The sequence below is a fragment of the Macaca mulatta genome, chromosome 11 (genome assembly GCF_049350105.2).
Source record: "Macaca mulatta isolate MMU2019108-1 chromosome 11, T2T-MMU8v2.0, whole genome shotgun sequence".
Taxonomy (NCBI): Eukaryota; Metazoa; Chordata; class Mammalia; order Primates; family Cercopithecidae; genus Macaca; species Macaca mulatta.
The window spans coordinates 113,631,157-113,656,951 of record NC_133416.1 but is presented as its reverse complement, the minus strand read 5'-3'; the positions used below and the strand labels follow the sequence as shown (position 1 = coordinate 113,656,951).

Genomic DNA, 25,795 nt, shown 5'->3' with positions numbered 1-25,795 from the left:
AAAAAGATTGTATGTTTCTAACAGTTCCTGTCAAAAGAAGTGAGTTTCTATAGTCAGAAAAGGTTTTAATTACAGTTGCTATGGATTCTACTTACTTATTAATTGTGTGTTCGTACAGTGCAATGTTACAATCATTTTCTTCATTCACATCTAAATATTCAACCAGACTCTCATGTAAGAAATCTTCAAAATTCCTGGGAAAATATTGGTGAAAGAGACATCATTAAAAAGCATTTTCTGCAGTATTTTATATAACAACAGGAGATACCGGCTTTCATTTAGGCCCAAAGCACCTTTCTCTCCCAGAGGATATCATTACATTGAGATACCTGAAACATGTTATTCTCAGCTCACACAGTAACCACAAATTGCTGAAATAAAAACAGCAAAGTGTCTGTCTGTAACTCTTGTCAACCTAGTCCCCACTTCTTAAAAAAAAAAATTCTGACCTTAGAAACCTCATGATGAGACCCACAGTGTCTACACTGACACATGATGTAAGTCCCTTTCTTACCAGAAACACTTGTGTACTAACTGACTTCAAGACTATGTAAGCCTCATGATCTAAATTGATGAATATTTTACAATGTCCAAGCAAGTTCACATGGAGCAAAATAGGTTTTTTAACAGGCTGGTAATTTGATGGAAAGAAATTAAAACACTAAAATGAAAATACACTTTTCTTAAATCATGTATGTGGGTATTAAGGAGATTGGTAAGTTTTACTTTTGGCTACTTACCTGTACCCTTGGGCCAGCTCTTCCATATGTTTATTTGTGACTGCTGGCTTCTGTTTCTTGACAATTATGTAGGGTCTAGAACGGAAACAGCAAAACCAAATTAATAGTAGTTCTAGGGAAAAATTACACTGGCAAATTAGTTTACCAAAGTGAGATGAAGGAAGATGTAAATACAACCAAACCTATTCCTGGATTGCTGAGTACACCAGGTATTTTTTGTATGTAAGAGCATGGTGTAGGGGCCTATGTTCTCTCTCACATATACATACATACATACCCAAGCCCATGTGCACATGTGAGTATGTGTACACATAGTCATGCACACACACAGTGCTTCCTGCAAGTATCTTAGGAAACATTTGGTTTTGAACGAAAAGGCAACACAAAAATGATACTCAAAGTCTGAAAAGGAAACAAAACCTTTAATGTCATATTTTTAAAAACGGTGTAATGTATCAATCTAAAAACATCCCCTGATTTCACATTGGAAATATTTTGTATACTACTCACAGAGTTAACAGTCAAAGAAGCACTGTCACCTAGGGTAATAAGTGGCATTGCGTTATGAGGTTCTGATGAATATCCAGATGTTTAGAGTAGTTTGATTTAGTCTAAACATCACTGAGCTAGGTTAGCAAGATACTTAAAGCTACAAGTGACCAAAGAGAGTGGCTAAAAGTTGGCAGAGAATAAAGCTTTCTTACTTTGTGGTTTTCAGCAACGTAATGGGTGGAAGGTGGAGAAGGCATTCTGGCAGATTAACCTGTAACTGTCAGTGGGGACTTGCCTCGGAGGGCTTTGCCACCATGAGGAAACCCCGACACAAAGGATGGCATGCGGCACTGAAACGTCAAGGGCTGTTGCTATTTGGATAAGCAGCTCTTACAGAGAGGAGCAAGTAACCACCAGACACTTGTACGCTCTACCCTAAAGTCCAAATAACTATTTGAGGACTAATGAGCACTTTTAAACAGTTAAGAAGAGGAGCTGCACAATTACAAAAGCGGAACACAAGTTGTTGAAAAATGAACTGGGTGAGCTTTTCATGGAAATCCACAGTACCTCGAAATTCTGGCTCCTTCTTGGTAGGGAAGCAGAGCCCGCTAATGCCTCATTTGAGCGCTGCAGTGGATTCAGGTTAAGCCTCAGATGAGACGACAGAAACCGGCGGAGGAGAGGGAGGGGATCACATTTAGCTGCCTCAGTTATCCTTACGTTAACTCAACACATTCTACTATTTTTTCCTGCTAGATCTGTCATGCCATTATAAAGTTGCTTCTATAAAAGAGTTTTCTTTTTTTTTTTTTTTTTTTTTTTGAGAGGGAATTGCTCTGCCACCCAGGCTGGACTGCAGTGGCCGGATCTCAGCTCACTGCAAGCTCCGCCTCCTGAGTTTATGCCATTCTCCTGCCTCAGCCTCCCGAGTAGCTGGGACCACAGGCGCCCGCCACCTCGCCCGGCTAGTTTTTTGTATTTTTTAGTAGAGACGGGGTTTCACCGTGTTAGCCAGGATGGTCTCGATCTCCTGACCTCGTGATCCGCCCGTCTCGGCCTCCCAAAGTGCTGGGATTACAGGCTTGAGCCACCGCACCCGGCCCGTTTTCTTTTCGAATATATATTATGTCGGATGTAATGAAATCCTAAAAAAGAGTAACCTAGAAATTGTCACTGTTATTCCTGCCCTTAACTGGACCATGCTATTAATAGTTATAAATAAGCACCTAATGTGTGCCTGGCACTCTACAGAGCACTTACCACACCTTATATCAGCTACTTCTCAAGACAATCTTAGGCAGGCATTATTGTTTCCATTTTATAGCCAGTGAAACCAAGGCTGAGAGACTGAAGTAGTACACTCAGAATCACACAACTCAGTAAGTGGGAAGTCAGGATTCAAACACAGGTATATCATCAGCTAACCATTCTTTGGTTGCAAAGAAGAGAAACCAATTCTGGCTAATTTAAGCAAAAATGAAGTTTACTGGAGGCATTAAGAATTTACCAGTGCTGGGTGCAATGGATCACACCTGTAATCCCAGCACTTTGGGAGGCTGACGTTGGTGGATCACTTGAGGCCAGGAGTTCGAGACCAGCCTGGCCAACACAGTGAAACCCCATCTCTACTAATAACACAAAAAATTAGCCAGAGGCGGTGGTGTGTGCCTATAATCCCAGCTACTCGGCGGGGCAGGGGTGGGAGGGGAGCTGAGGTATAAGAATTGCTTGAACCTGGAAGGTGGAGGTTGCAGTGAGACAATATTGTACCACTGCACTCCAGCCTGGGTGACAAACTGAGACTCTGTCTCAAAAAAAAATAAATAAATAAAAAAGTTAATGGAAGGATAAGAATCAACAAAAAAGCTGAAATGCTCAGCCTCAGAAAGAAAAGGAACTAGAGCAATTCCAAGGATCCAGAAAATGAGGTGTTAACAGGCAGTCTCTTGCATGCAGCACTGGGAGAATGAATCAGGTCCAACCACTTCCCTCCCTTGATTTATTTTACCTGGGATTCAAATTCTCTGATGAGGGGGTATGACTGGCCTCATTTGGGTCATATGCCCAACCCCTGGCTGAAGAGAAGAGGGCACTGGACTGACCATCCCAAGAAGCCTGCCAGTGGGGAGGGGCAGTCCTCAAAGGAAAATGAGGTAGTATCATATGAAGGAGGAATGGATGCTGGACAGTCACTCTCCCAGCTCTGACAGACTTCCAGCTACTGCTAGCTCACTGCCTCGTGCTTCAACTCTACCCGAGGTATACACAGAATAACTACGGTAATGCTAGAAAAGGCTTGTGAAACAAGGCAATGTCCTCAGCTGATGTCTCTGCATATCCCCTCAAACCAGACACTATGTCACATTCATCTTTGTACCTCCAGCTCCTAGATAGTACCTGTGCACAACAGGCCCTTAATAAATACTTACTGAATGAATAAAAGGAACCTACTTTTCCATTGGGTCTAGTGTTATTTTATTTCTTCATGTCTCCATGTTTTCATTCTTGCCTTGTTTCAGCCTTTCTCCTCCCCACCTACCTCCAAGTTAACACAATCCTACTCATCCTTTAAAGCTCAGTTTGTAGCAACAGACTATAGTGGGCAAAATCATGCATCAAACGAATCCTAAGGACTTTGAAATAAAAAACAGACTCCACCACTCTTTAGTTTTCAGTAAGTTACTCAGCCTCACTGAACCTCAGTTTCCTCATTTGTTAAACGACAAGAATAATCCAACCTCATAGGGTTGAATGGAGTTAAAGCCTTACACATATAGTGCCTCCATTAAAATGACAAATAGTGGCTAGCATTAACTACTAGCACAGATGATTGTTATTAGTCATTTTTTCTGCCTTTCCCGGCAGACTGAGCTCTCTGAGGGCAGACTCTGTCTCCCATATTAATTTGCATCCTCAGTACCTAATATGCATATTCATAAAGTGTTTGCTCATGGAATTAAATTTATCTTCACAATGAAAGAGGTTAAAACAGTTTCATAAATAAAAACAAGTCTATTTCTTTCAAGAATAAATATAAAGAGATTCTTAAAAACTCTTTTTAGTAACATATACCTGCATAGCCTTCCTCCATCAGAAGAAATATAGACACATCGATCTGTAAGATTTGTTGAGATGGAAACAAATTCATTGATATATCCTGCTCTTCTCATGAGTCGAAATGTATTCACCAGCTTTTTGTGGTCGCGAATGACACCCAAGATGTTACCTAGGCAAAAAGAAAGAATAGGTAAGACAGAAATAAAAAATAAACCCAACCTGATTTAATATATCCAACCAATAAAAATAGTAAGCAGCACTAAGCAGTTATTTGAAAATACTGTTATTAACACCTGCAGCCAGTCCACAAGGTTGCAGGGAAGCAACAAAGGAAGAATGGTTAAGGGCCAGTCCTTCCAGATGCTGACTGAGGAATACTGGAAAAGTCAGCTTCATTTTCCTCATCTTTCAGCACAGTGCTGGGGCATGAACTCAGGTCCAAACAACTTGGGTTTGAACACTGGCTCCATCACTTCCACAGGGTGGTAGTAAAGATTAAACGAGCTGATCATTTAAAGTACTGAGAATTCTGCTTAGCACCTACTAACTGCTACTATTAAACTGCTTCTTGTTGTAATCATCATCTGTGAAATGGGGAAAATGAACTTTGCTTCCCAAGGTTAGCGGGAGGATTCAAAGAGGCACTGGTTAAAGTGCAGAGTAAAAGCTCACTCAATGTTAGCCTCTGGGATATAATGAATGAGGCAGTCAGTTAACAGCTCTGCTGAGGCTCTGACCCCTTCCTCACCAGCCCATATAAAAAAGAGTTAATGCCTCCTAGAATGAGCAGAAGGGAGAGAGGAAGAGAGGAAAGACAAGTGATAAGGGATAAGCTCACGGAGCATACTAGTGAGAGGACAGGCACACACAGCAATAAATCAAAAGCAGAAAGGAAGAGAGCACACTTCCTGCTGAGTCTCTGGAAGACTTTGAAGGAGGTAGGAAGAGGTATATGAAAGAAGTAACTGGAGTGTGAGCCAGAGGAGAGGGATCCTCTTACCACAGGCTGCTGACATACTGATTATCAGACGGCTAGACAAAGTCAATTCATTATAAGAGCTGATATGATAATTTTTGCAGAATGACTCCAATATTTAACTTGTACTTAGAGATACCATGTTGAACCTTATTCCACTATGGATATGTCAGCAACTGCAAAAGGGCAGACAGCAGCCACTTTCTGCAATGTTACCCTTTAGCTCTGATAGCTATATCCTCTCAGAACCTTGGATAACCCAGCCAACAAAGTAACTATTTCTGTTATCACTGTATTTTCTACCTTTAAGTGAAGGTCAACCTGGGCCCAGAATTAAAGTCTATTTGTGCTTTACATACCAGGATAATAATGGATTCCCTCCCCCTCTTCATAGACTATCTGGGGCCAAGATGTCTCCATAATATACCCACCATTAAGAAACACAAGAAACACATTTGGGTAAGAGAGCTCTTCCCCACATAATAAATTCACATCTTCTACTCCCAAGTTACTGGCTAATTTAACAATGGGTCCATCTTCCATATCAGTTGTGATGTGTGTCATAAGGGCCAAGTTTTTAACCAAACCACATGCCTAAAAAACAAAAGACAGTCATTTCTAAGAATGAACATTAGTAATACAAAGTACAGTCTGCATCTGAAAATAGCTCACTACTTGGCTGGCGGCAATGCAAAGCAGTACAACTTTGTAGGGGATACTGTGGTGATTCACACAAATGTCTTTAAAATATATATATATCCCTTAATCCACAGGAATTTATCTTCACAACAAGCAAGGATATAAAATAGATTTAGCTACAGAAATGCTCAGCACAGTACTATTTGTAATTGTAAATGCTGACGGCATCATAAATGCCCAACAAAATTGACTACATTAACAATTACTCCCAGACAACGAAACATTACAGTCATTATGATGATACTGTATAAAATAAGTAAAGGAAAACATTAATAAATGCAGCTACATAAAAATATAAAATTTCTGGCCTGAAATGAGAGACTGTATAAAGTAACTGGCCAGTACCCTTAAGTTTCTTGGTCATTAAAGGTAAATAAAGACTGAAAAACTCTTTCAGATTAAAAGAGACAAGGAGACATGACAACTAAAAATAATGTGTGATTCTGGAACAGAAAAAAGACAACAGTGGGACAACTGGCAAAATTTGAATAAGATCCATAGATTATAGTATTGTTCAATGTCATGAGGTTGATAACAGTGCTATGGTTACATAAGATGTTCACAGTTGGGAATCTAGATGAAAGATTGTGGAAAATCTTTGTACCAGTTTCATCACTTTTTTGTACATCTAAAATTATTTCAAAATGAAAAGAAAATAAATATTTTAAACATCTATGCAACCCAGTACAGTTCTAAAACAACAATACCAACAAGGACAGAATATAGTAAATAGAAAAAAATACTTAAGACAGGTGACTTGTAAGATTGTATCTTCAAGTCTTAAAACCATCTGCTGCGGTAACTGTACAAAATAGCTACTTTTTTTTTTAGGTTAGCTGAAGCAATCTCTGGGAAATGAAATGTTTCAAAGTTGTATAAATTATACAAAATTTGACAAACTGGATAATTTTAGTGTCAATTTCCATATGGTTCCAGATAAATTAGATAAAAAGTTTCTAAAAATCGCAGCTCTATACAGACTCCTATTTTCATCCCTTCCAAATAATGATAAATTCCTACACTTTGGAACCTGCATCTTTTACTTGTCATAATTATTAATTCAGCATATATTCATGGGGCCTCTACTCTAACCAAGGCTCTATGTTAGGAGCTTGAGATACAACAGTGAACCTTCCTTCCTCCAGAATTTTACAATTTAGAAGGAATAGAATCAAGTGAAACTCACAATGTTAACCCAAGGGAGAAAGGACCCTGACACAGGGAGGAGCGGGTGCTACAGAAGCAAAACAATGTAAACTCCCTGGCTTGGTGTTTAGGCAATTGCTTGTGTTTCCAATACAAGTGAGTTAGAATCCACATTAGGTCATGGACTGTATACTCCTAATTGGCTGTGACTGAGCCTAACTAAGGACAATAAGGAGCTGCTCAAAAAGAGCCCCTCATGAGCATGAGAGGGGATAGGTCTTTCAATCTGCCTTCACAGTCTTATCCCCTCTGTGCATGATTTGATTTTGGGATAAACTAAAATAAGCAAGAGAAACATGGACTGTATTACTTTTAGCTAACACACAGAATCAAATGCTTCTGCAGGTCCTAGTTTTGGAATCATACGAATGTAGTCTCCCAAGCATGTCAATATTTCTTTGCCAGATAAATGATGGACAAAAGAAAGGATATGGCCTGGAGATGGGAACAGAAGCAGAACCCCCCACCCCACCCCATGCACAGACATAGGTATTGCCTCTGACACAGCATCAAGACTCCTCAGATTCCTTACCTCTCCTTCAGGAGTGTCCGAAGGACAAAGCATTCCCCACTGAGATGGCTGGAGGGAGCGAGGACCACTCACTTTTCTTGTTTTTTCAAACTGGGAAGAGATTCTTGTCATCATGCCCAGTGCGGATATATATGACAAGCGAGACAGCACTTGTGTTACACCCTGGCGGTCCATTTTAAATCTCTTTAGAGACCAATTTCCCTGTAGGGAGATGAAAGACGTAAGACTATTCCTAACCCAATCCTATGTTGTCTGATACTGTGCAGTCACTCCAAGAAGTTCATGGCAAGATCTTCATGCTTACGAAATTAGAACCATGACACATATTCAGAAATCAAAGTGTCACAATTAAAATGAAAGTTTAGTCAAGTCACTTGCTGGGGTTTTCTAGGAAGATAATGAACATTACTGTGTCTAGCAACCATCTCAGAATTGTTCGATGCATAAACTTACCACATCAGAGCTGTCACCTTCTCAGGAACTAATTCTATAATGAAGAGCCAGTTCAACCACAGATTTCCATGGGAAATCATAAGCTAACTGATAAAACACCAGCAATATCTATACACATTTAAGGGAAAACTAGTTTGAAGCTCAAAGAGATCATTTCATGTTGGAATGTGCTATTTGGATGTTTTCCAAAGTTAGTCTTAAGAACAGGAAAATGTAGCAACAGAAAAATAACTCAGGTATCATTTACTTAGGATAATGAACAAACTGAAGGCTTCTTAATTAAGTTTTAAGGAATCTAAAAATAGTATATATATTCATATTAAGAAACATATATTCTCTGTGGCCACTGTGTCATTATTAAAATAGATTCATATCAACTAAATCTTGAACATTAAATTTACTTTATCTTCTTATGCATTAAATATGTTGTATTATTTTGTAGTTGTATTAATTGTATACATTAAAAATATTCTCAAGAATAATTTAAAGATTAAGATTAGAAATTTTTGAAATTTAAATTCATGGCAACATGAATTAACAGTAGAAAACAGTATTCATCCAAAAAGCAAAGCAGGCTGGGTGTGGTGGCTCACACCCATAATTCCAGCACTTTGGGAGGCCGAGGTGGGTGGATCACTTGAGGTCAGGAGTTCAAGACCAGCCTGCCAACGTGGCAAAACCTCATCTCTACTAAGAATACAAAAACTAGCTGGGTGTGGTGGTGCACATCTGTATTTCCAGCTACTTGGGAGGCTGGCGTGTGAAGATCACTTGAGCCCAAAAGGCAGGGGCTGCAGGGAGCTGAGATCACACCACTGTACTCCAGCCTGGGAGTAAGACGGTGTCTCAAAAATAAAAAAAAAAAGAAAAAGAAAAGCAGACAATAAGATGTGAACAAAATTGTTGACTCAAGTTTTCTAATTCTAAAGAGAAAAACTGCACCTGCCGTGGTTCTTCATTCCTCCTCAGAGGACCCAATAAAAGCTAGGAATGTTCTCTTGAGAAAAATGCACATAGAAACAAGAATAAAAATTTTACATTCATTTTTGGACTCTTGTGGATCCCAGGTTAAAAACCCTTGTAGCAGAAAATCTGCTAGGGTTTCAGGAAAAGATTAGGTGATCTGTTTGCATTAAAATATGTAACTTTGGGGGAGCTCCCTCACAAAGTACAGTTTGCTCACCATTATAGTGAAGATCGATCACTTTGGAACCTTGAGTTTCTGAAACGTGGGAAAGAGCTAAACTCTAAGAAACCCTATTAAAAGGCAAAGAAATAGAGCAACTATATATATCCCACAAATTAACCTCTCATATTATCACTTATTTCATTAACTCCTTTTATCCTTGGAAGCAGAATGAATCTAGTAAACTGACTTATGCCCACAGAGTAAGAGTAAATAAGGTAAATAAGTATTCAGCACACAGCTAAAATAAGGCAGCAGCTGTTGGCAAGTAGCAAGTAGATGGGAGTGAAGCCAAGATGTTCAGCAAGAGAATTTGTTCTTGTATTCTGTAGGAGTATTACAAAAGGGAGAGACGAGAAACAGACAAGAGGGCTAAAAATGCTCCTTTGAGAAAAATGTATTTGGTAAAAGCATTCTGCTAATAGCAACACTAAGAATTTTAAAGGTTCATCTTTTTCTGTTGTCTAGAGTGTGGCACACCTGTAACTAGGCCTGCTACTGATTTTTGTAATAAGCAGTTCTATCAGGGAGGTAAAGCAGTTTCCTTTAGGGGTAAAAGAAGTACTCAAAATAGCTCTTTTGACCTGAAAATCATGGGCGAGCAAGCAAGGAAAAGTAATTCTAACAGAAGCGTGTTCAAGCACTCTTTGGAGGATTCTCTTCAAATACTCAGGGATCCACCTCAGACAAGTTTGGGCCACTAGAGTTTATGTGCCTAAATAGGGACAAAGGCCTGGTTCACCTCAAATTTAGATGTAGCTGTCACTGTATGGGCCACTCACACAGACCCACTATAAAGTTCTAAAGTCAAGTATTGAAGCAAGTCTGCACTCTTTCATCATTAAGGGAATCAACATGGTAGATTATACTATGCTTTGTTGGGGCAAAATGTCATCCATAAAACTAATTTTATGTCTGGCATGCAAAACATGAACCAGACTTCATCAGATAGACCTATAGTTGTTACGCTTTAAGAAAGGAAGCAAAAACCCATCTGATAACCTTTTCTGAATAGCCCGAGACCCTGACTACACAGCTGCTGCCGAGAACTGAATTCATCCAGCACAGAACTCATTGCTTATGTGAGGAACAGCTGACAGGTCTTCGAAGAATATAAACCTCCTGTGAAATGAAACATTTTGTATTATTTTGAACAAAAGGTTGGTAATTAATAAACCTGCCTGAAATGTGTCAATTTTACTACAGAAGAAAATGGGGGGAAGTATTCTTTAAAAGCATGGTTATTAACAGTTAAATGAAGATTTTTCCTCTGTGTAAGAGTATCTATTTTCTTATTGCCTCATATAACAGGAACTATAATTTGGCAGGAAAGTTATAGTAATAAACACTTCAGACTTCCTTTCAAAGTAGAAATTTGTGCTTTGTAAACATTCCTTTCTATATTTCACCTGGATTCTCAAAGTGCTTTAAGTTTTTCTTCTACCAAATAGATTTACAACTAAATTACAAGACCCTAAAAGAGTGACTGAAGACTTACGGTAGAAATAGCGTTCACCATGCCATTGGTGATCTGGTCTTGGCGCATGTGTTTGACAACATCAAACTGGGCTGCTCTTTGCTTAGGAATCACCTGGTCGGCAATCTTTTTCATTTCAGAATTAAATTTTTTGAACAAGTCTTCAAAAAGAAGAGATAAAAGCTAAAAAAAAAAAAAAAAAAAAAAGGTATATGGTGATTTTTCAAAAAGCACTGCTAGATTATTTTAATAAACTCTAGGTCTTAAGATTTTTAAAAAATATGATGGAGGAACTGCTTAAAACAGAAAAAAAATTGGTATTTTCAAATTCAGTTTGCCAGATATGTACATAATTTTCTATGTGCTTAACACTGTGCTAGGCATTTAAATGAGAGCAAAGATGACATACTCACTGCATTCAAAGACATTTCCTTTAGACCAGTCACTTCTAGACTTTCAGATTTCATTGATCAATGACCTAATTTTTAATTTTACAGATAAAGTTATGCATTAAAACCAAAAAGGATGCAGAGGGAGAAGAATTACTATTAAAAACTCTGAAGATGCCCAAGATGTTTCCTGTATCATTGGTAAAGGTGTAAATTGGTACAATCACTTAGGAAACAGTTTGCCATTATCTACCCATCCCTATGCCCAACAGTTCCTCTCCTAGGTATACCTGCTATAGAAGTGGTTCTCAAACTTTAGCATGTACAGTAATCACTCTGAGAGATTGTTAAAACACAAATTGCAGCTGGGTATGGTGGCTCATGCCTGTAATCCCATCACTTTGGGAAGTAGGTGAGTTGATCACGAGGTCACGAGTTCAAGACCAGCCTGGCCAAGATGGTGAAACCCTGTCTCTACTAAAAATACAAAAATTAGCCAGGCCTGGTGGTGGGCACCTATAATCCCAGCTATTTGGGAAGCTGAGGCAGAGAACTGCTTGAACCCAGGAGGCAGAGGTTGCAGTGAGCCAAGATTGCGCCACTGCACTCCAGCCTGGGTGACAGAGTGAGACTCCATCTAAAAAAAAAAAAAAAAAAGGCTGGGCACAGTGGCTCACGCTTGTAATCCCAGTACTTTGGGAGGCTGAGGCGGGCGGATCACGAGGTCAGGAGATCGAGACCATGGTGAAACCCCATCTCTACTAAAAATACAAAATTTTAGCCAGGTGCGGTGGCAGGCGCCTGTAGTCCCAGCTACTCGGGAAGCTGAGGCAGGAGAATGGCGTGAACCTGGGAGGTAGAGGTTGCAGTGAGCTGAGATCGCGCTAGTGCACTCCAGCCTGGACAACAAAGTGAGACTCCACCTCAAAAAAAAAAAAAAAAAACAAAAACACACACACACACATACACACAAATTGCAGGCCCTACCCTTACAGTTTCCAGCTCAGTAGGTCTAAGGTAGTGCCCACGAATATGAATGTCTGATCAACTCCTAGGAGATGCCAGTGCTGCTGGCAGGGGGAGGGCACTCAAGATACTTATACTAGCTATTTGTAGCAGCTAAAATCTGAAAACCATACAGATAATACGTAGACAAACTGTGGTATACTCATATAATGAAACACTATAAAACAATGAAAATGAACAAAAAATCACTAACCACAAAATCATGGCTGAGTATTAAAAACAAATACTCAGCAAAAGAAATCAGACACAAAACAATATACATATGGCACGATTCCATTTATATAAGGTTCAAAACCCAGCACAACTACATTATATTGTTTAGGAAGGTACAATTAGGTGGTTATACTTTAAAGATTAGGATGCAAATAGTGTAATAGAAGAATCAGCTAAAATTTTAAGGACTTCTTAAAGGCCAAATGTGGACTGTCACACAAGTTCAGAGTTCTTCTGAAGCCCAGGCACAAGAAGTGTCCACAGCCACTCACGAGTTCCTTTCTGTGGAGTGCTCATGAAAGGCTGCAGCGAGGCAGAAGACCTGAGAAAGATCCCTTTGCTGGAACACAGGCAGTAAAACCCTACCTACCTACTTCCCTGGGCTTTCTTGCATAGGAAGCAACACCTAAGTCCCTGGGAAGGGGGCAGGACACCCTCCTGCCTAGCAAAGTCCCGGGAGGCAAAAATAACCTCCTCTCAGAGAGGGATAGAAGCAAAAGCTATCTGTCCCTAATCACCCCTGCTCTCCCAACAAGCTCTGCACCTACAGTAACTAGCAACAACAGTCTCCCCCTGGAAGAGGTCCAGTAAACCCTCTGATTTCAGGACAAGGTGCAATGCCAGAGGGAAGAGAAGGGAGAAGCATCTTTCCCTAGGGGAGGAACAGGAAACCTGGTTGAGCAAAGATCCTGCACTGATACACAGCAGGGGCCAGATCTGCAGGGAAGGGGCAGGAAACTGAAAGCTTTCCTTTAGAAAAGGGGGGAAAAAGAAAAGATTGCCCATTCTCATCACTCCTATTCAACATTGTATTGGAGGTGCCATTCAGTTCCATAGGACAAAATAAAGAAATAAAAGATATAAATATTGGAAAAGAAGCAATAAAACTGTCTTTACTTGCAGATAATATGTTTATCCACATAGAAAATCCAAAAGAATCTAAGAAAAAGCCTTAACAGAAATATTACATGTGTTTAGCAAGTTTGCAAGATACAAGGCCAATAAACACAAAGCAACTAAAAATTACTGAAAGAAATTAAAGAAAACTTCAATAGGTGAGATGATAAGTTCATGGATTGGAAAGCTAAATATTATTTAGATAACAGTTCTCCCCAGACTGAACTACAAATTCAAATGCAATCTCAATGAAAGAGCTTGCAGGCTTTTATTATTTGTGAAAATGGAGAAGCTAATTCTAAAACTTAAGTACAAATGTTGAAATTCCTAAGTTTATAATAATACTCAGAAAAAAAAAAAACCTTCACTATTCACTTCTGGAGGAAATTAGAGAACTAAATCATTATTCTGCAAACAGGCTTAAAAAAAATGTAGCAAGCATTTACCCCGCCTTTCCCATGTAAATTACGTTTCAGGGTAACGAAAGGGATGACAATGAAAGTACTCTGTATTAAAAAATTCCAGCTAATAAATGGACCAGGATGAAAATGTTAGAATATCATTATTTTGCATGCCCTAATGAGATAATGAATAAAGGAAATGATCATCATCAGATGCTAAATAAAACTATCAGGAGAAAAGTTGATGGGGAACTTAATGGATGAATCAGGGACCCAAACACCTAAACCCAATGATCAATTTCAATGGCACAAAAAGTGTATAAAATCAGACATACAGGATAGGATATACCCCCACCACCCATGAAGTGTTCTAGTCCCAAACCAAACCAAACCAAAATCGGAATACCATTTATCCTCTAGATTTAACTTCTGGTTTATAAGAAATTTAGGAGGGAGAGGAATATATATATATATATATGTTAAAAGACACCATGAGGGCTGGGCACGGTGGCTCACATCTGTAATCCCAGCACTTTGGGAGGCCAAGGCGGGCGGATTATGAGGTCAGGAGTTTGAGACCAGCCTCACCAACATGGTGAAACCCCATCTCTACTAAAAATACAAAAATTAGCCGGGTGTGGTGGTGGGTGCCTATAATTCCAGTTACTCAGGAGGCCGAGGTAGGAGAATCACTTGAACCCGGGAGGCGGAGGTTGCAATGAGCCGAGGTTGTACCACTGTACTCCAGCCTGGGCGACAGAGTAAGACTCCGTCTCAAAAAAAAAAAAAACACCATAAAGATACGTGATAGTTAATTTTAGGTGTCGACTTGACTGGGTTAAGGAATGCCCAGAAGGTTGGTAAAGCATTATTTCTGGGTGTATCTCTGGGGGTGTTTCTGGAAGAGATTGACATTTCAATCAGTGGGCTGAGTAAGGAAGATCTGCCCTCAACCAATGTGAGTGGGCATCATCCAAACTGTTGAGGACATAGAACAAAAAAATCAGAAGAAAGGCAAATTTATTATCTCTTCTGGAGCTGAGACACCCATCTTCTCCTGGCCTTGGACATCAGAACTCTAGGTTCTCAGTCGTTCAGCCTCAGTCTGAGAGTAAACACCATCACCTCCCTGGTTCTCAGGCCCTTGGACTTTGACTAAACTCTACCACTAGCTTCTCTGGTTCTCCAGATTGCAGACAGCACATTGTGGGACTTCTCTGTCTCCATAATCACAAGTGCCAATTCCCATAATCAATTCCTTCCTATCTTATCTATCCATCTATCTAAAAAATTTTAACGTGTGAAAACATATGAAAAATTTTAAGGTGTGAAAAATTTTAGTCATGTCTTTTAGAGACATATTTTTAAGTATTTACAGAATGTTATTTGACAGCTGAAATAATGAAATGATTTGATGGCTACAATTTGTTTAAACAACACAATTTGGGGAATAAGGGGAGGGGAAAGAGTTGAGAAGGGTATAGATGAAACAACATTGCCTTCCACTGATAACAGTTGAAGGTCTGTGATGGATATATAGGAGTTAATTTTACTATTCTATTTTTGTGTATTTTGGAAAATGTTATTAATATTTTTATTTAAAATGTTAACCAAAAACCCTTAAAAACTTAGAAATAAATCTGAAAGAGGTGCAAGACTTTCATGAATAAAATTATAAATCTTTATTGAAAAACATCAAAGAAAACCAAAATAATGAAAGGAAAATATTCATGGATAAAAAGTCTACATATTTTAAGATTACAAATCTTCTCCAAATTGATCTACAGTTCCAATACAATGCCAATTAGAATCCCTAGAAGATTTATTTTGATGAAAATTGACAAAATAACTCTAAAATTTATATGGAAAAGCTAAGACCCTGAAATAGCCAAGATATTCCTAAAAAAGCTGAAGGTACTAATGAGTACATAGACAACCTGACCAATGGATAGATCAAAGAGTCCAGAAAAGATCTGCACATATAATAAAACTTGTTATATGATAGAGATGCATTTTGGATCAGTGAGGAAATGAAAGACTATACAATAAATGGAGCTGGGATAACCAGTTATCCATTTGGAAAACAAATGAAATTGGATTCCTTACTTCATTACAGATGAACAAAAGAACAAATACTAAACACACAAGCTTAAAAAATAAAGAGCACTGTATTAGTCTGTTCTTGTCTTGCTATAAAGAAACAACTGAGACTGTGTACTTTATAAAGAAAAGAGGTTTAATTGGTTCATGGTTTAGCAGGCTGTATAGGAAGCATGATGCTGCCATCTGCTCAGTTTCTGGGGAGGCCTCAGGAAACTTACAATTATGGCAGAAGGCAAAGGGGAAGCAAGTATGTCTTATATGGTCAGAGCAGGAAGAAGAGGGAGAAGGGGGCGATGCTACACATTTTTAAGCAACCAGATCTCATGAGAATTCTATCAAGAGAATGGCACTAGAAGGATGGTGCTAAACCATTAAAAACCACCCCCATGATCCAATCACCTCCCACCAGGCTCCACCTCCAGCATCGGGGATTACATGTCAACATGAAATTTGGGTGGGGACACAGATTCAAACCATATCAAGCACTATTAAAAGGAAGATAGCTGACAAATGACTGCAACTAAAAGCACAAATTAGTAGCATTTTAAAATACTATAAAGTTGGCTGGGTGCTGTGGCTCATGCTTGTAATCCTAACACTTTGGGAGGCTGAGACAGGTGGATCACTTGAGGTCAGGAGTTCGAGACCAGCCTGGCCAACATGGCAAAACCCCATCTCTACTAAAAACACAAAAATTAGCTGGGTGTGGTAGTACACGCCTGTAATCCCAGCTACCTGGGAGGCTGAGGCAGGAGGATTGCCTGAACCCAGGAGGTGGAGGTTGCAGTGAGCAGAGATCACACCACTGCACTCCAGCCTGGGTAACAGAGCCAGACTCTGTCTCCAAAAAAAAAAAAAAAGTGTGTGTGTGTGTGTGTGTGTGTGTGTGTGTGTATATAGTTATTTAAAAAAGAATGTAGACTGGAAGAGGATATTTGCAACACATATAACAAAAAATTAGGATGCAAAATACACAAAAATCTCCATGAAATCAATAACAAAAATGGGAAAAACCCAAAAGACATTTCAAAGAAAACAGGAATAATCAATAAGTACATGAAAAGGGGCTCAACCTCATTAATAATGTAGAAAATGCAAATTAAGACCACAAGGAGAAGCCACTTTGCACCTATTAGACAAAAACTTAAAAGTTTTTGATACTAAGTCATGGGATGGAGATCATCAGAAATTCATATACAATGTAATGTAGAAATACCTGGGAAACCAGTTTGGCATTCTCCAGTTCAGGTAAAAATTTAACTTGACTCTGACTCCATGACTAGGTAATCCTCCTTAGAGAAACTCTTGCATATGGAAACCAGGAGATAAAAATAAGAATGCCAGTGCTGCTGTGGTTTTCTTTTTTTTGCTTTTTTTTTTCAAATGTCAAATGGGGAGAAACAATACAAAGTCCTTGATCAGTAGAATGAATAAAGTGGTATTCATCATACTGTATCACATCTTGACACAATGGAAAACAGAAATGAAAATGAACTACAGTGACATGCAACAATATAGATACATGTTAATGTTGAAAGAAGAAAAAAATTGCAGAGAAATTATATGGTACGGATCTATTTCTATAAAGCTCAAAAGTAAGCAAAGCTTATACTGTAATAAATAATTTTAAAACTTTAAAATTAAAAATGTAAATGATATAATAAATCAATAAATTAAAAAATGCAAAAGTTCAGGACAGTAGGGGAAAGTGAAGAACAGAGTAGAGGGTACATAGGTAAATGAAATGGTATTGGTAATAGTCTAGTTGTTGAGTAGTGGCTTTGAGGGTGTTCATTTTATTTGTACCCTTCATAACATATAAATGTAACATTTTAATTTTTATGTTAAAAATTACCTATAAATGCTATTAAACCACAGTGATATTTTAAAACAGTGAGATTATGGAAGCCAAATCAATGGGATGGAACAGTGACTCATGAAAACAGACTAGGTGGCTGTGTTTCCCGAATTGGTAGAGTAGGTCCTATCAGATGGATTCATCTGCAGATAATAATTATAAATTCTGGACAAAACATTTAAAAACTTTTTGAAGGCACTTGGGAGTGTTGAAAAGCAGGACACTGAGAGTGAATGGCACTGGGTATATGTCTCATTTTTAAGGCTTTTCACCTAAGGGTAGGCCACATTAATAAAAAGAGTCCAAGCCACATTGGGAAGCTGAAACTCAGAGAAAGACCAGCAGTCTCACTGGACTGGAGAAACAGAAGAAAAAGATCTGAACTACTGGATTTGAGTAGCTGGAAGGTGAAGGGGAATTCCACAAAGGAGAGAACGCAAGGAAGAAAACTCCAAATTATGTATATAAAGTTTGCCCAAATCTCTGGCTGATCCCTGAACTAAACATTGAGCAGTATGGCCCATGCCCACCCCTCCCCTGCGCCCCACTGCCCCACATCTGGGTGGGGACTATTTGACCAATAGAATAAACATAAGTGATGTTGTGACTTTCAGTCTAGGTCATTAAGGTCACACAGTTTCTTGTCTACAGGAAACATTTACTCTTGGATTCCTGAGCCATCGAATGTGACAACTCTGGAAAGACCTGAGCCTAGCTTTCCAGCCCTTCCTACCATCCTCTAGCAGAACACCAACCAACCAACCTCCATCAACACCATGTGAAACAGAAGAATCAAATAGCCAAGTCCCGCCTGAGTTCTTGACCCACAAAACTGTGAGGTATGTATAATAAAATGACTGTTTTAAGCCACTGTTTTTAGATAGCATGTAACAGAGTAACATAACCAGAATGCCAGTTATATCAAGTTCATAAAAAATAAAAAAGCAAAACTAAATAGCTGGCTCACTACAAATAAAAAACAGGCAGACTTCTTCAATAATATAACAGATATTATGAATACTAAATACCCCTATAAAATTAATTTGATTAGTTTTTTCCCTTTGTACACATCTTTTTTCTTTGCAGTGGAAGAAAAAAGCCCAATATATTTGTGATCTAAGTTAAATAACAAAACATTAAAGTAATATGGGGGGCATATTTATACTAATTAATTTCTTAAAGAATTCTGAGGTTCAGTGAAATATGTTTAAGCAAGATTTTCCAAATTCCATATTGACTATATTCCTGCATGTTTCTGATAGGTAGTTTTCTGACTCAGAATGAAGAAGGTATTCAAAGCAAATGAATCTTCTCCTCTAGCTAGTGCCAAAGAAGGAATTTCCTAAGTGGAATTGGATTTCATGCTTTTCCTTCTTTAAAGTTAAGACATGTCCTTCCACTTTTCTACTAAGACCAACTTTTCAGATAGAAAAGACTGGATCTTGAATTTGAATTTACTATGTCAGAAGTGTTCTAAAGAGAAAACTTCCTCCTCTGAGGGCTTAATCCTTTCTTACAGTGAGACCCAGCAGTTTCACTCTTGGAAAGAAAGAATATGGGAATGGAAGCAGGTGCAGAGGGGTGAGAGGGGATGAAGAAGCCCATTCCAGCAACTTCCTGTGGAAACTGGCAAAAGGAACTTGAATAAGCATCCTGAACAGAATCGAATGCCCTTAACCTAAACAATAAAAGCTCAGCTCTATTTTAATTAGTTCCTTACACTTAGACACTTTTGTCTCAAATTATGACAAAGTTTTTTTGGATCCCAGCTGAATTTATTGTAGCCCCTTGATTCAAACACAAGGAAAGGTTCTGGTACTAAACAAGTAAAAAGTAAGAGCACAGTCAACAGAAATACTGCCTCATTATTAAATTTCCCCACTCCTAAAATTTCTGTTTAAAAGAAAAAATGCTGTCCAAGTTCACAGAGCAGTGAGAAACCACAAGGCCATCCACACAATAAACCACATTATTTAGGTCAAAAGTAAAATGACTAAAAGGGAAGGAATGCTGGTGATAATATTCAATACCTTGCTAGTATAAGGCCTTTCAGCCTGTTTAAGACAGGAGCAGTAAAGAGCAAATCATATTTCAGTGAAAAATTGATTTTCAATGAAAATGCTTAAAAAATTAATAAAGAAGTTAAGCTGCTGAAATACACTTTCACCAATTAGCTTAATGTCAGAGAATTCTAATTAGGCGTCTTGAGATTGCTATTTAGTGTTTAAGCCTTCAGAGTGCCAAATTCTCCTTTTCACACAAACTGGTTGCAAAATTAAAGACATTAGGCAGCCTTAATTACATTATCAGAACAGCTGGGATTAGGCAATCTCTGAAGTCAAGACGGCATTCTTTTGTCATAGGGTGGAAATCCCTGGCTTTCCAGGGTGCCGGATTTTGGTGCCATTCCATATCTCACCCATACAAAGCAAGCTGCATTAGAAACAAAAAATTTGCAGACAAAGAATAGAGTAATGCTCAGCAAATAATGAACACATTACCGAAAAAGAAAAGGTAGGTGAAAGATTAAGCCTGAAATCGGTAGGTTTTGCTAACACCTCTACTGGCGGCTGGCCTGCCAACCCTCTTGTGGCAGCAAGACTGAGGGAAAGCTCTGTGAACCTGCTTGGCCAGTGGAGACAACTCTGTTATCTAAAGCTGAAGCACATTTATGCTCCCTCATCCCATGGGGTGTGAAATTAGCAGCTATTGTTTTTACACATTTTTGCCAACACAATGCCTTTTGTGTCTTTACATTGTTTATAAAGCTATGTTTTCTTGCACATGGGAACCCTCTTTTTAATTCTAATTTTTTAAGCAACAGGATCAGCTCTCCTTTCCCCCCTTGTTACTCCATTCCTTATTCCTGTAAACAATCAACTTTTTTTAATGAACTCATTTAACACCATGATTTTTCCCAAGTAAAAAACAGTAAAAACGGGATTGATGGTGAGGATACCCATAATTCCTTGCACAGTGGTCAATCTGAAGGTGGCCAAAAACCTAACTGCTAAGTAGTGGCCATTAACCAAACAGAGCTTCCTCAGTAGTCCAGATACTAATTTTTTTTTTTCCGAAACCTAAAATTACTATAATTTCAGAATTCTAGTTTTTAAATTTTAGTTGTGGTACTATCTGCTATCTGCTGTGACCATCCCAGCCCCACTATCTCTCATCTGGAAAACTGCTACAGTTTCTAGCCAGTCCACTCTTGGCCTGTTCATCTCCACATCAGATCTTTCTAAACTAAAAATCAGATCGTGTCACTTCCCTGACTAAAACCCTTCAATAGTCTTCTGCTGCATGTAGAATTAAATCCAAGTCTCTTTTCATGACTCACAGGGCCCCAGATAATCCGGCCTCCACATGGGTCTCCAGTGTCATTTCTTACCATCCTGACACCTCACTCACTCCAGTCACACTGACCCTCTATCAGTTCCTCCAGTCCCTAAACTCATTCCTGCCTTAGGAGATGTGAACTTGGTTGTGTCTCTTGCTGGAATGCAGTTTGCAAGGCTGTATGAGAGCAACTTCTCCTTATTCAAATATCAGCCTGCACATATGTGGAAATAACGAGATGAATATAAATGGTTCCTGTCCTCAATGAGCTTACAACCTAAAAGAGGGAAGAAGCATGGAAGTAAAGAATTATATGTTAATTTAGCATGCAAATAAAGACTTGAATAAACTGCTACTGGCCTAAGGAAGACAGAGCAACTAACTGCACCTAGGAGGTTATAGTTACAGTTTCAGAGAGGGCTCAAATGATGAATAAGGAGGAGCTCCTCTTTAGAGAGAGGGTGAAAGGGATATGAGGGAGGCGCAGCTTCGGTAAAAGGCATAACTCAAAGGAATGGAGTGATAGAAGAGCATTATGGTATGTTTGAGAAGATGTAAGTGGCTCACTTTGGCATGAGAGGAGGCTGGAAAGGCACAGAGGGGCATGATCATCGAGGATCCTACAGGCTCTGTGAAAGAATCTAAACATTCTTCTACAGAGGAGACTGTGCTTATGAATTCCATGGAGGAGTTTCAGGTGAAGGGGAAGGAGGCAGAGAACCCCTCTGTCCCACCTCAACCAGAAAGGCTCAACTTTTATCTGTTTTAATATTGGGATTCCAACTAAGAGTTCATGCTTGAAAAACTCTGAAACCTACATCTGAAGCTCAGGTCTGCTGCGGATGCTCCTGGGAAAAGGATGTGTGCTTCACCTAATCACACAGAGAATGCTCAGGAATGTGTTGGGATTGCTTGGTACCAAGTGAATAGGCAGGCACATGGCCAGAGCCTCCAGACAGACAGATGGGAGGGGCAGCCAAGAACAAGAGAAGGCACACGGAGGATTCAAATGTATTGATGCTGTGTTTATTCTTAAATTGAATGGGAATATATAAGTATTTGCTTTATCAGACTTAATGCACACATTATATATAGTGGTGTGTATGCAATTTTTCATAACTAAAAAGCACATACACAAGCAGGTATATGTCAATTTCTGTAGCAACAGACACATTTAACTGATTAAATTCCCCCTTAAGTCAAAGGGCTTGGCAGTAATGGTCAAATAACATTCTCGGACATTACTGGTTTGAAAATCTGTTTCAAACTAATGACAGCAAACTGTTCCTTTATATAATTTCTTTTGAACTTGCAAAACCTGACTCCAAACTTGCCCATGACAAAAGTCCTCAAGGAAGCCCCACTAAGCATAAATTCACACAGAGGCCTGAATAGTTTTCAGGGCAAGAGTTTCCAATGGTTTAACTTTAAAATGCCAGTTAATAAAGACATTTGTATATGCATAGAGTGTCTCTGGAAGGATAGAGGAAAGTATAGGAAAAGTGACTTTCTGGAAAGGAGAACTGGGGAATTCAGTCAGATGGAAAGGAGGGTCACAGGTGGGTCACTTTTCACTGCAAACCTTTTTGCTTAAAATTCTTTGTGCTATGCTATTTTAAAAAAAATATTTGCTAAGAATGACTCCCGCTATTTTACTATGTTTATTATTTTTACTGCCAACATTTTTTTTTTAAATCATAACACTTTTTTTTAAAAAATTAAAGATATTTGTTTAAATTGGTAAAATAAATGAACAACCATCAGAATAACAAAAGAAGTGTCTTGGGCTCTGCAAAACCTCATTCTAGGCCGGGTGGTATCATTCATGGATATATATCTCCTGGGAAAATTCCAGGGGACTCAGGAAGTAGTACCTCTAATTAGGAACATGCCAGCACTTTATATAACCATATCCCTAAGTTACCATATCTTTAGTTATTATGGAAGCTTGGCATCCTCTTCTTATCAACCATACAATCATCCCTCTGTGACAACCACACAGACTGATCTCCTAAGAATTGTCACCAACAACAGACTCTACATTCCTAAAAGATGATTTGGCTGACACATTCCCTAACTTGGCATCTTCCATTAACCACATCGCATCTCACTGTAGTGACCTCACTGCTTTCAGAGGGAGCCATTCAAACAGCCTAAGCACAAGAGTGAGAAGATCGTGGCCGGGCGCAGTGGCTCACGCCTGTAATCCCAGCACTTTGGGAGGCCGAGGCGGGCGGATCACAAGGTCCGGAGATCGAGACCACGGTGAAACCCCGTCTCTACTAAAAATACAAAAAAAAAAAAAATTAGCCGGGCGCGGTGGCGGGCGCCTGTAGTCCCAGCTACTCAGGAGGCTGAGGCAGGAGAATGGCGTGAACCCAGGAGGCGGAGCTTGCAGTGAGCCGAGATCGCGCCACTGCACTCCAGCCTGGGCGACAGAGCGAGACTCCGTCTCAAAAAAAAAAAAAAAAAAAAAAAACAAAGAGTGAGAAGATCGTATTTGTGTGTTGAAATAATTTTATTAGCACTGTGGAAGATGAATGGAGTTGGGGTGAAGCTAAGAACAGAAAGGCTCGTTAGGAGGTTACACTGAAGTTGAAGGCCTGTGCTCTAACAGTTACACTGGAGATAAATTAGAGATGCATTTAGGAAATGGCACAGGCAGGATTTGATGATTTGACAAACCTGACGTGTAGACTGAAGGAACAGGAAGAGTCTGGAGTGACACAGAGGTTCCCAGCTCAGCAGCATGGGTAGATGGCACTGCTAACTGATTAAGACAGCAATGAAGAAAGAATATCAGAATTCAAAGGGGCTTTAAAGTAAACTATTTTAGAACATGTAATTAACTGATTCATTACTACAACAAATATGTGATGACACTATATCTGGGGCATCTTATTAGTTGCAAAGTTTAGTAAGATGAACAAGAAAGATGCAGTCTCTGTCCTCATGAAGCTTCAAGTCTACCGTGAAAATGAAGGGACCTCTGCTGCTTGGAGCACACTGGGTTAGATTCTCTGAGGAGTCTGGTTACTACAATATGACTAGATTCTGGATAAAATATGCTTCTCACATACTGCTGGGCTTGCAGGAAGAATAAGAAAATTCCAAGGTATCCTCTCCCCTAACCACCCCTTAGCTCTCCAAGAGTCACAAGATTAAAAAATGAGGTGAAGCCACGGTAGGGAGTAGGGAACAATAAGCAAATCCAAATGGCAGAGTTGCCCTAAGAATAAATACTGATATCAGCTTAGGGACCTGGAGACTAAATCAAAGTTCAGTGACAAGATGAAGGAGTGAGCCTGAAACTCAAAATCCTCAGAATCATGTAAGAAGACTTAGAAGTTCCAGGTCAGCACTATTCCCTGCAAAAGAAAATACATATCCCCAAAAGAAAATATCCCTAGTATAGCACCCAGAATCTGAGCTCAATTAAATATGAGTTCATAAATAAAGATCGCTGAACTTACAAGGAACCAATCTATCTTAAGAGTAATCAAAAACAACTAACTCAGCAGCTTTAGAACATTAGATACTGGAATTACTATATTTCACTAATTGGAATTTTTTTTTTTTTTCTAAACATGGGATACATCTTAACACTTAGCACTGTGTCATAATTTAACCGGTGATGTGTTTTGTTTCTTAGTAGAAATAAAAATAGTGGTCCACCTTATAATTAATGGCATATTAGATTCTAGATGCTAAAATATAGTTTTCTGATATGAAATTTAAAAAGCTATGTAAATCAATGATGAAATAAAAATACACACAAAATAAGATGATCAAAATCATTCTAACTTTTCTGAATGTTTGAGAATTTTCATCATAAAATGTAAAACCAATAAATTACCAAAAATATATGAAAAAGCCTTCTATAAAAGTAAACAACAAAAAACTCAATTACTGAACCTGGCTGGATAGAAAATGAACTAAGAGCTAAATTAGAAAAATAATCACACAGAATGCAGTAAAGGAACAAAGATAATAGAAGAAAGAAAACAGAGGTTAAGAGATATGGAAAAAAATGAGAGTTTAAAGCACACTTAATTGGAAAATCTGAAAAAGAGAATAGAAAGAAGAGAGGATAGGCAACATTTGAAGAGATAATAGCTGAGAATTTTTCTGAATTGATTAAAGACATTAATCCAGGGATAACAGGAACACGCACATACCAAGCAAAATAAATAAAAGAAATTCACACCAAGGCATATCATAAAGAAAACTACAGAATAACAAAAGTCAAGAGAAGATCTTAAAAGCACCTAGAGAGATAAGACAGAACATCTATGAAGGAATTACAATGGTTCTGTGCCATTCAAGGTACGGTATACATCATTCATCTAATCCTATAACAATCCTGTAAGGTACATGGCATGAACCCCATTTTTATAGACAGGGAACCTGAGGCAGAAGGAGGTGAAATATTTGCCTAAAGTAAAAAAACAAAAACAAATAAACGAGTAAATGGTGAGAGATAATAAATATCAATCTAGAAATGTACATCTAACAAAACTCTCACGTAAACTAAGGCCTAAACTTAAGAGCTAACATTATAAAACTTTTAGAAGAAAACATTCGGGAAATCTTCCTGACACTGAATTTGTCTATAATTTCATGAATATGACACCAAAAGCACTGGAAAGAAGAGAAAATAATAGACAAATAGGACTATTTCAAAATTAAGAACCGTTGTGCATCAAAGGACACCGTCAAGAAAGTGAAAAAGCAACCTACAGAATAGG

At 38.7% G+C, this 25,795-nt stretch overlaps 1 protein-coding gene across 3 annotated transcripts in view; it reads right to left on the bottom strand.

The window, feature by feature from the left end:
- Positions 1-25,795, bottom strand: part of POLR3B (RNA polymerase III subunit B) — a 136,560-nt gene that overhangs the window by 63,568 nt on the left and 47,197 nt on the right. For all 3 annotated transcript variants that reach the window (NM_001266933.1, XM_077952564.1, XM_077952563.1), the window contains 6 exon segments: positions 96-194; positions 741-815; positions 4,308-4,461; positions 5,700-5,862; positions 7,706-7,906; positions 10,843-11,004. In NM_001266933.1, coding sequence (NP_001253862.1) covers positions 96-194; positions 741-815; positions 4,308-4,461; positions 5,700-5,862; positions 7,706-7,906; positions 10,843-11,004 — 854 coding nt within the window.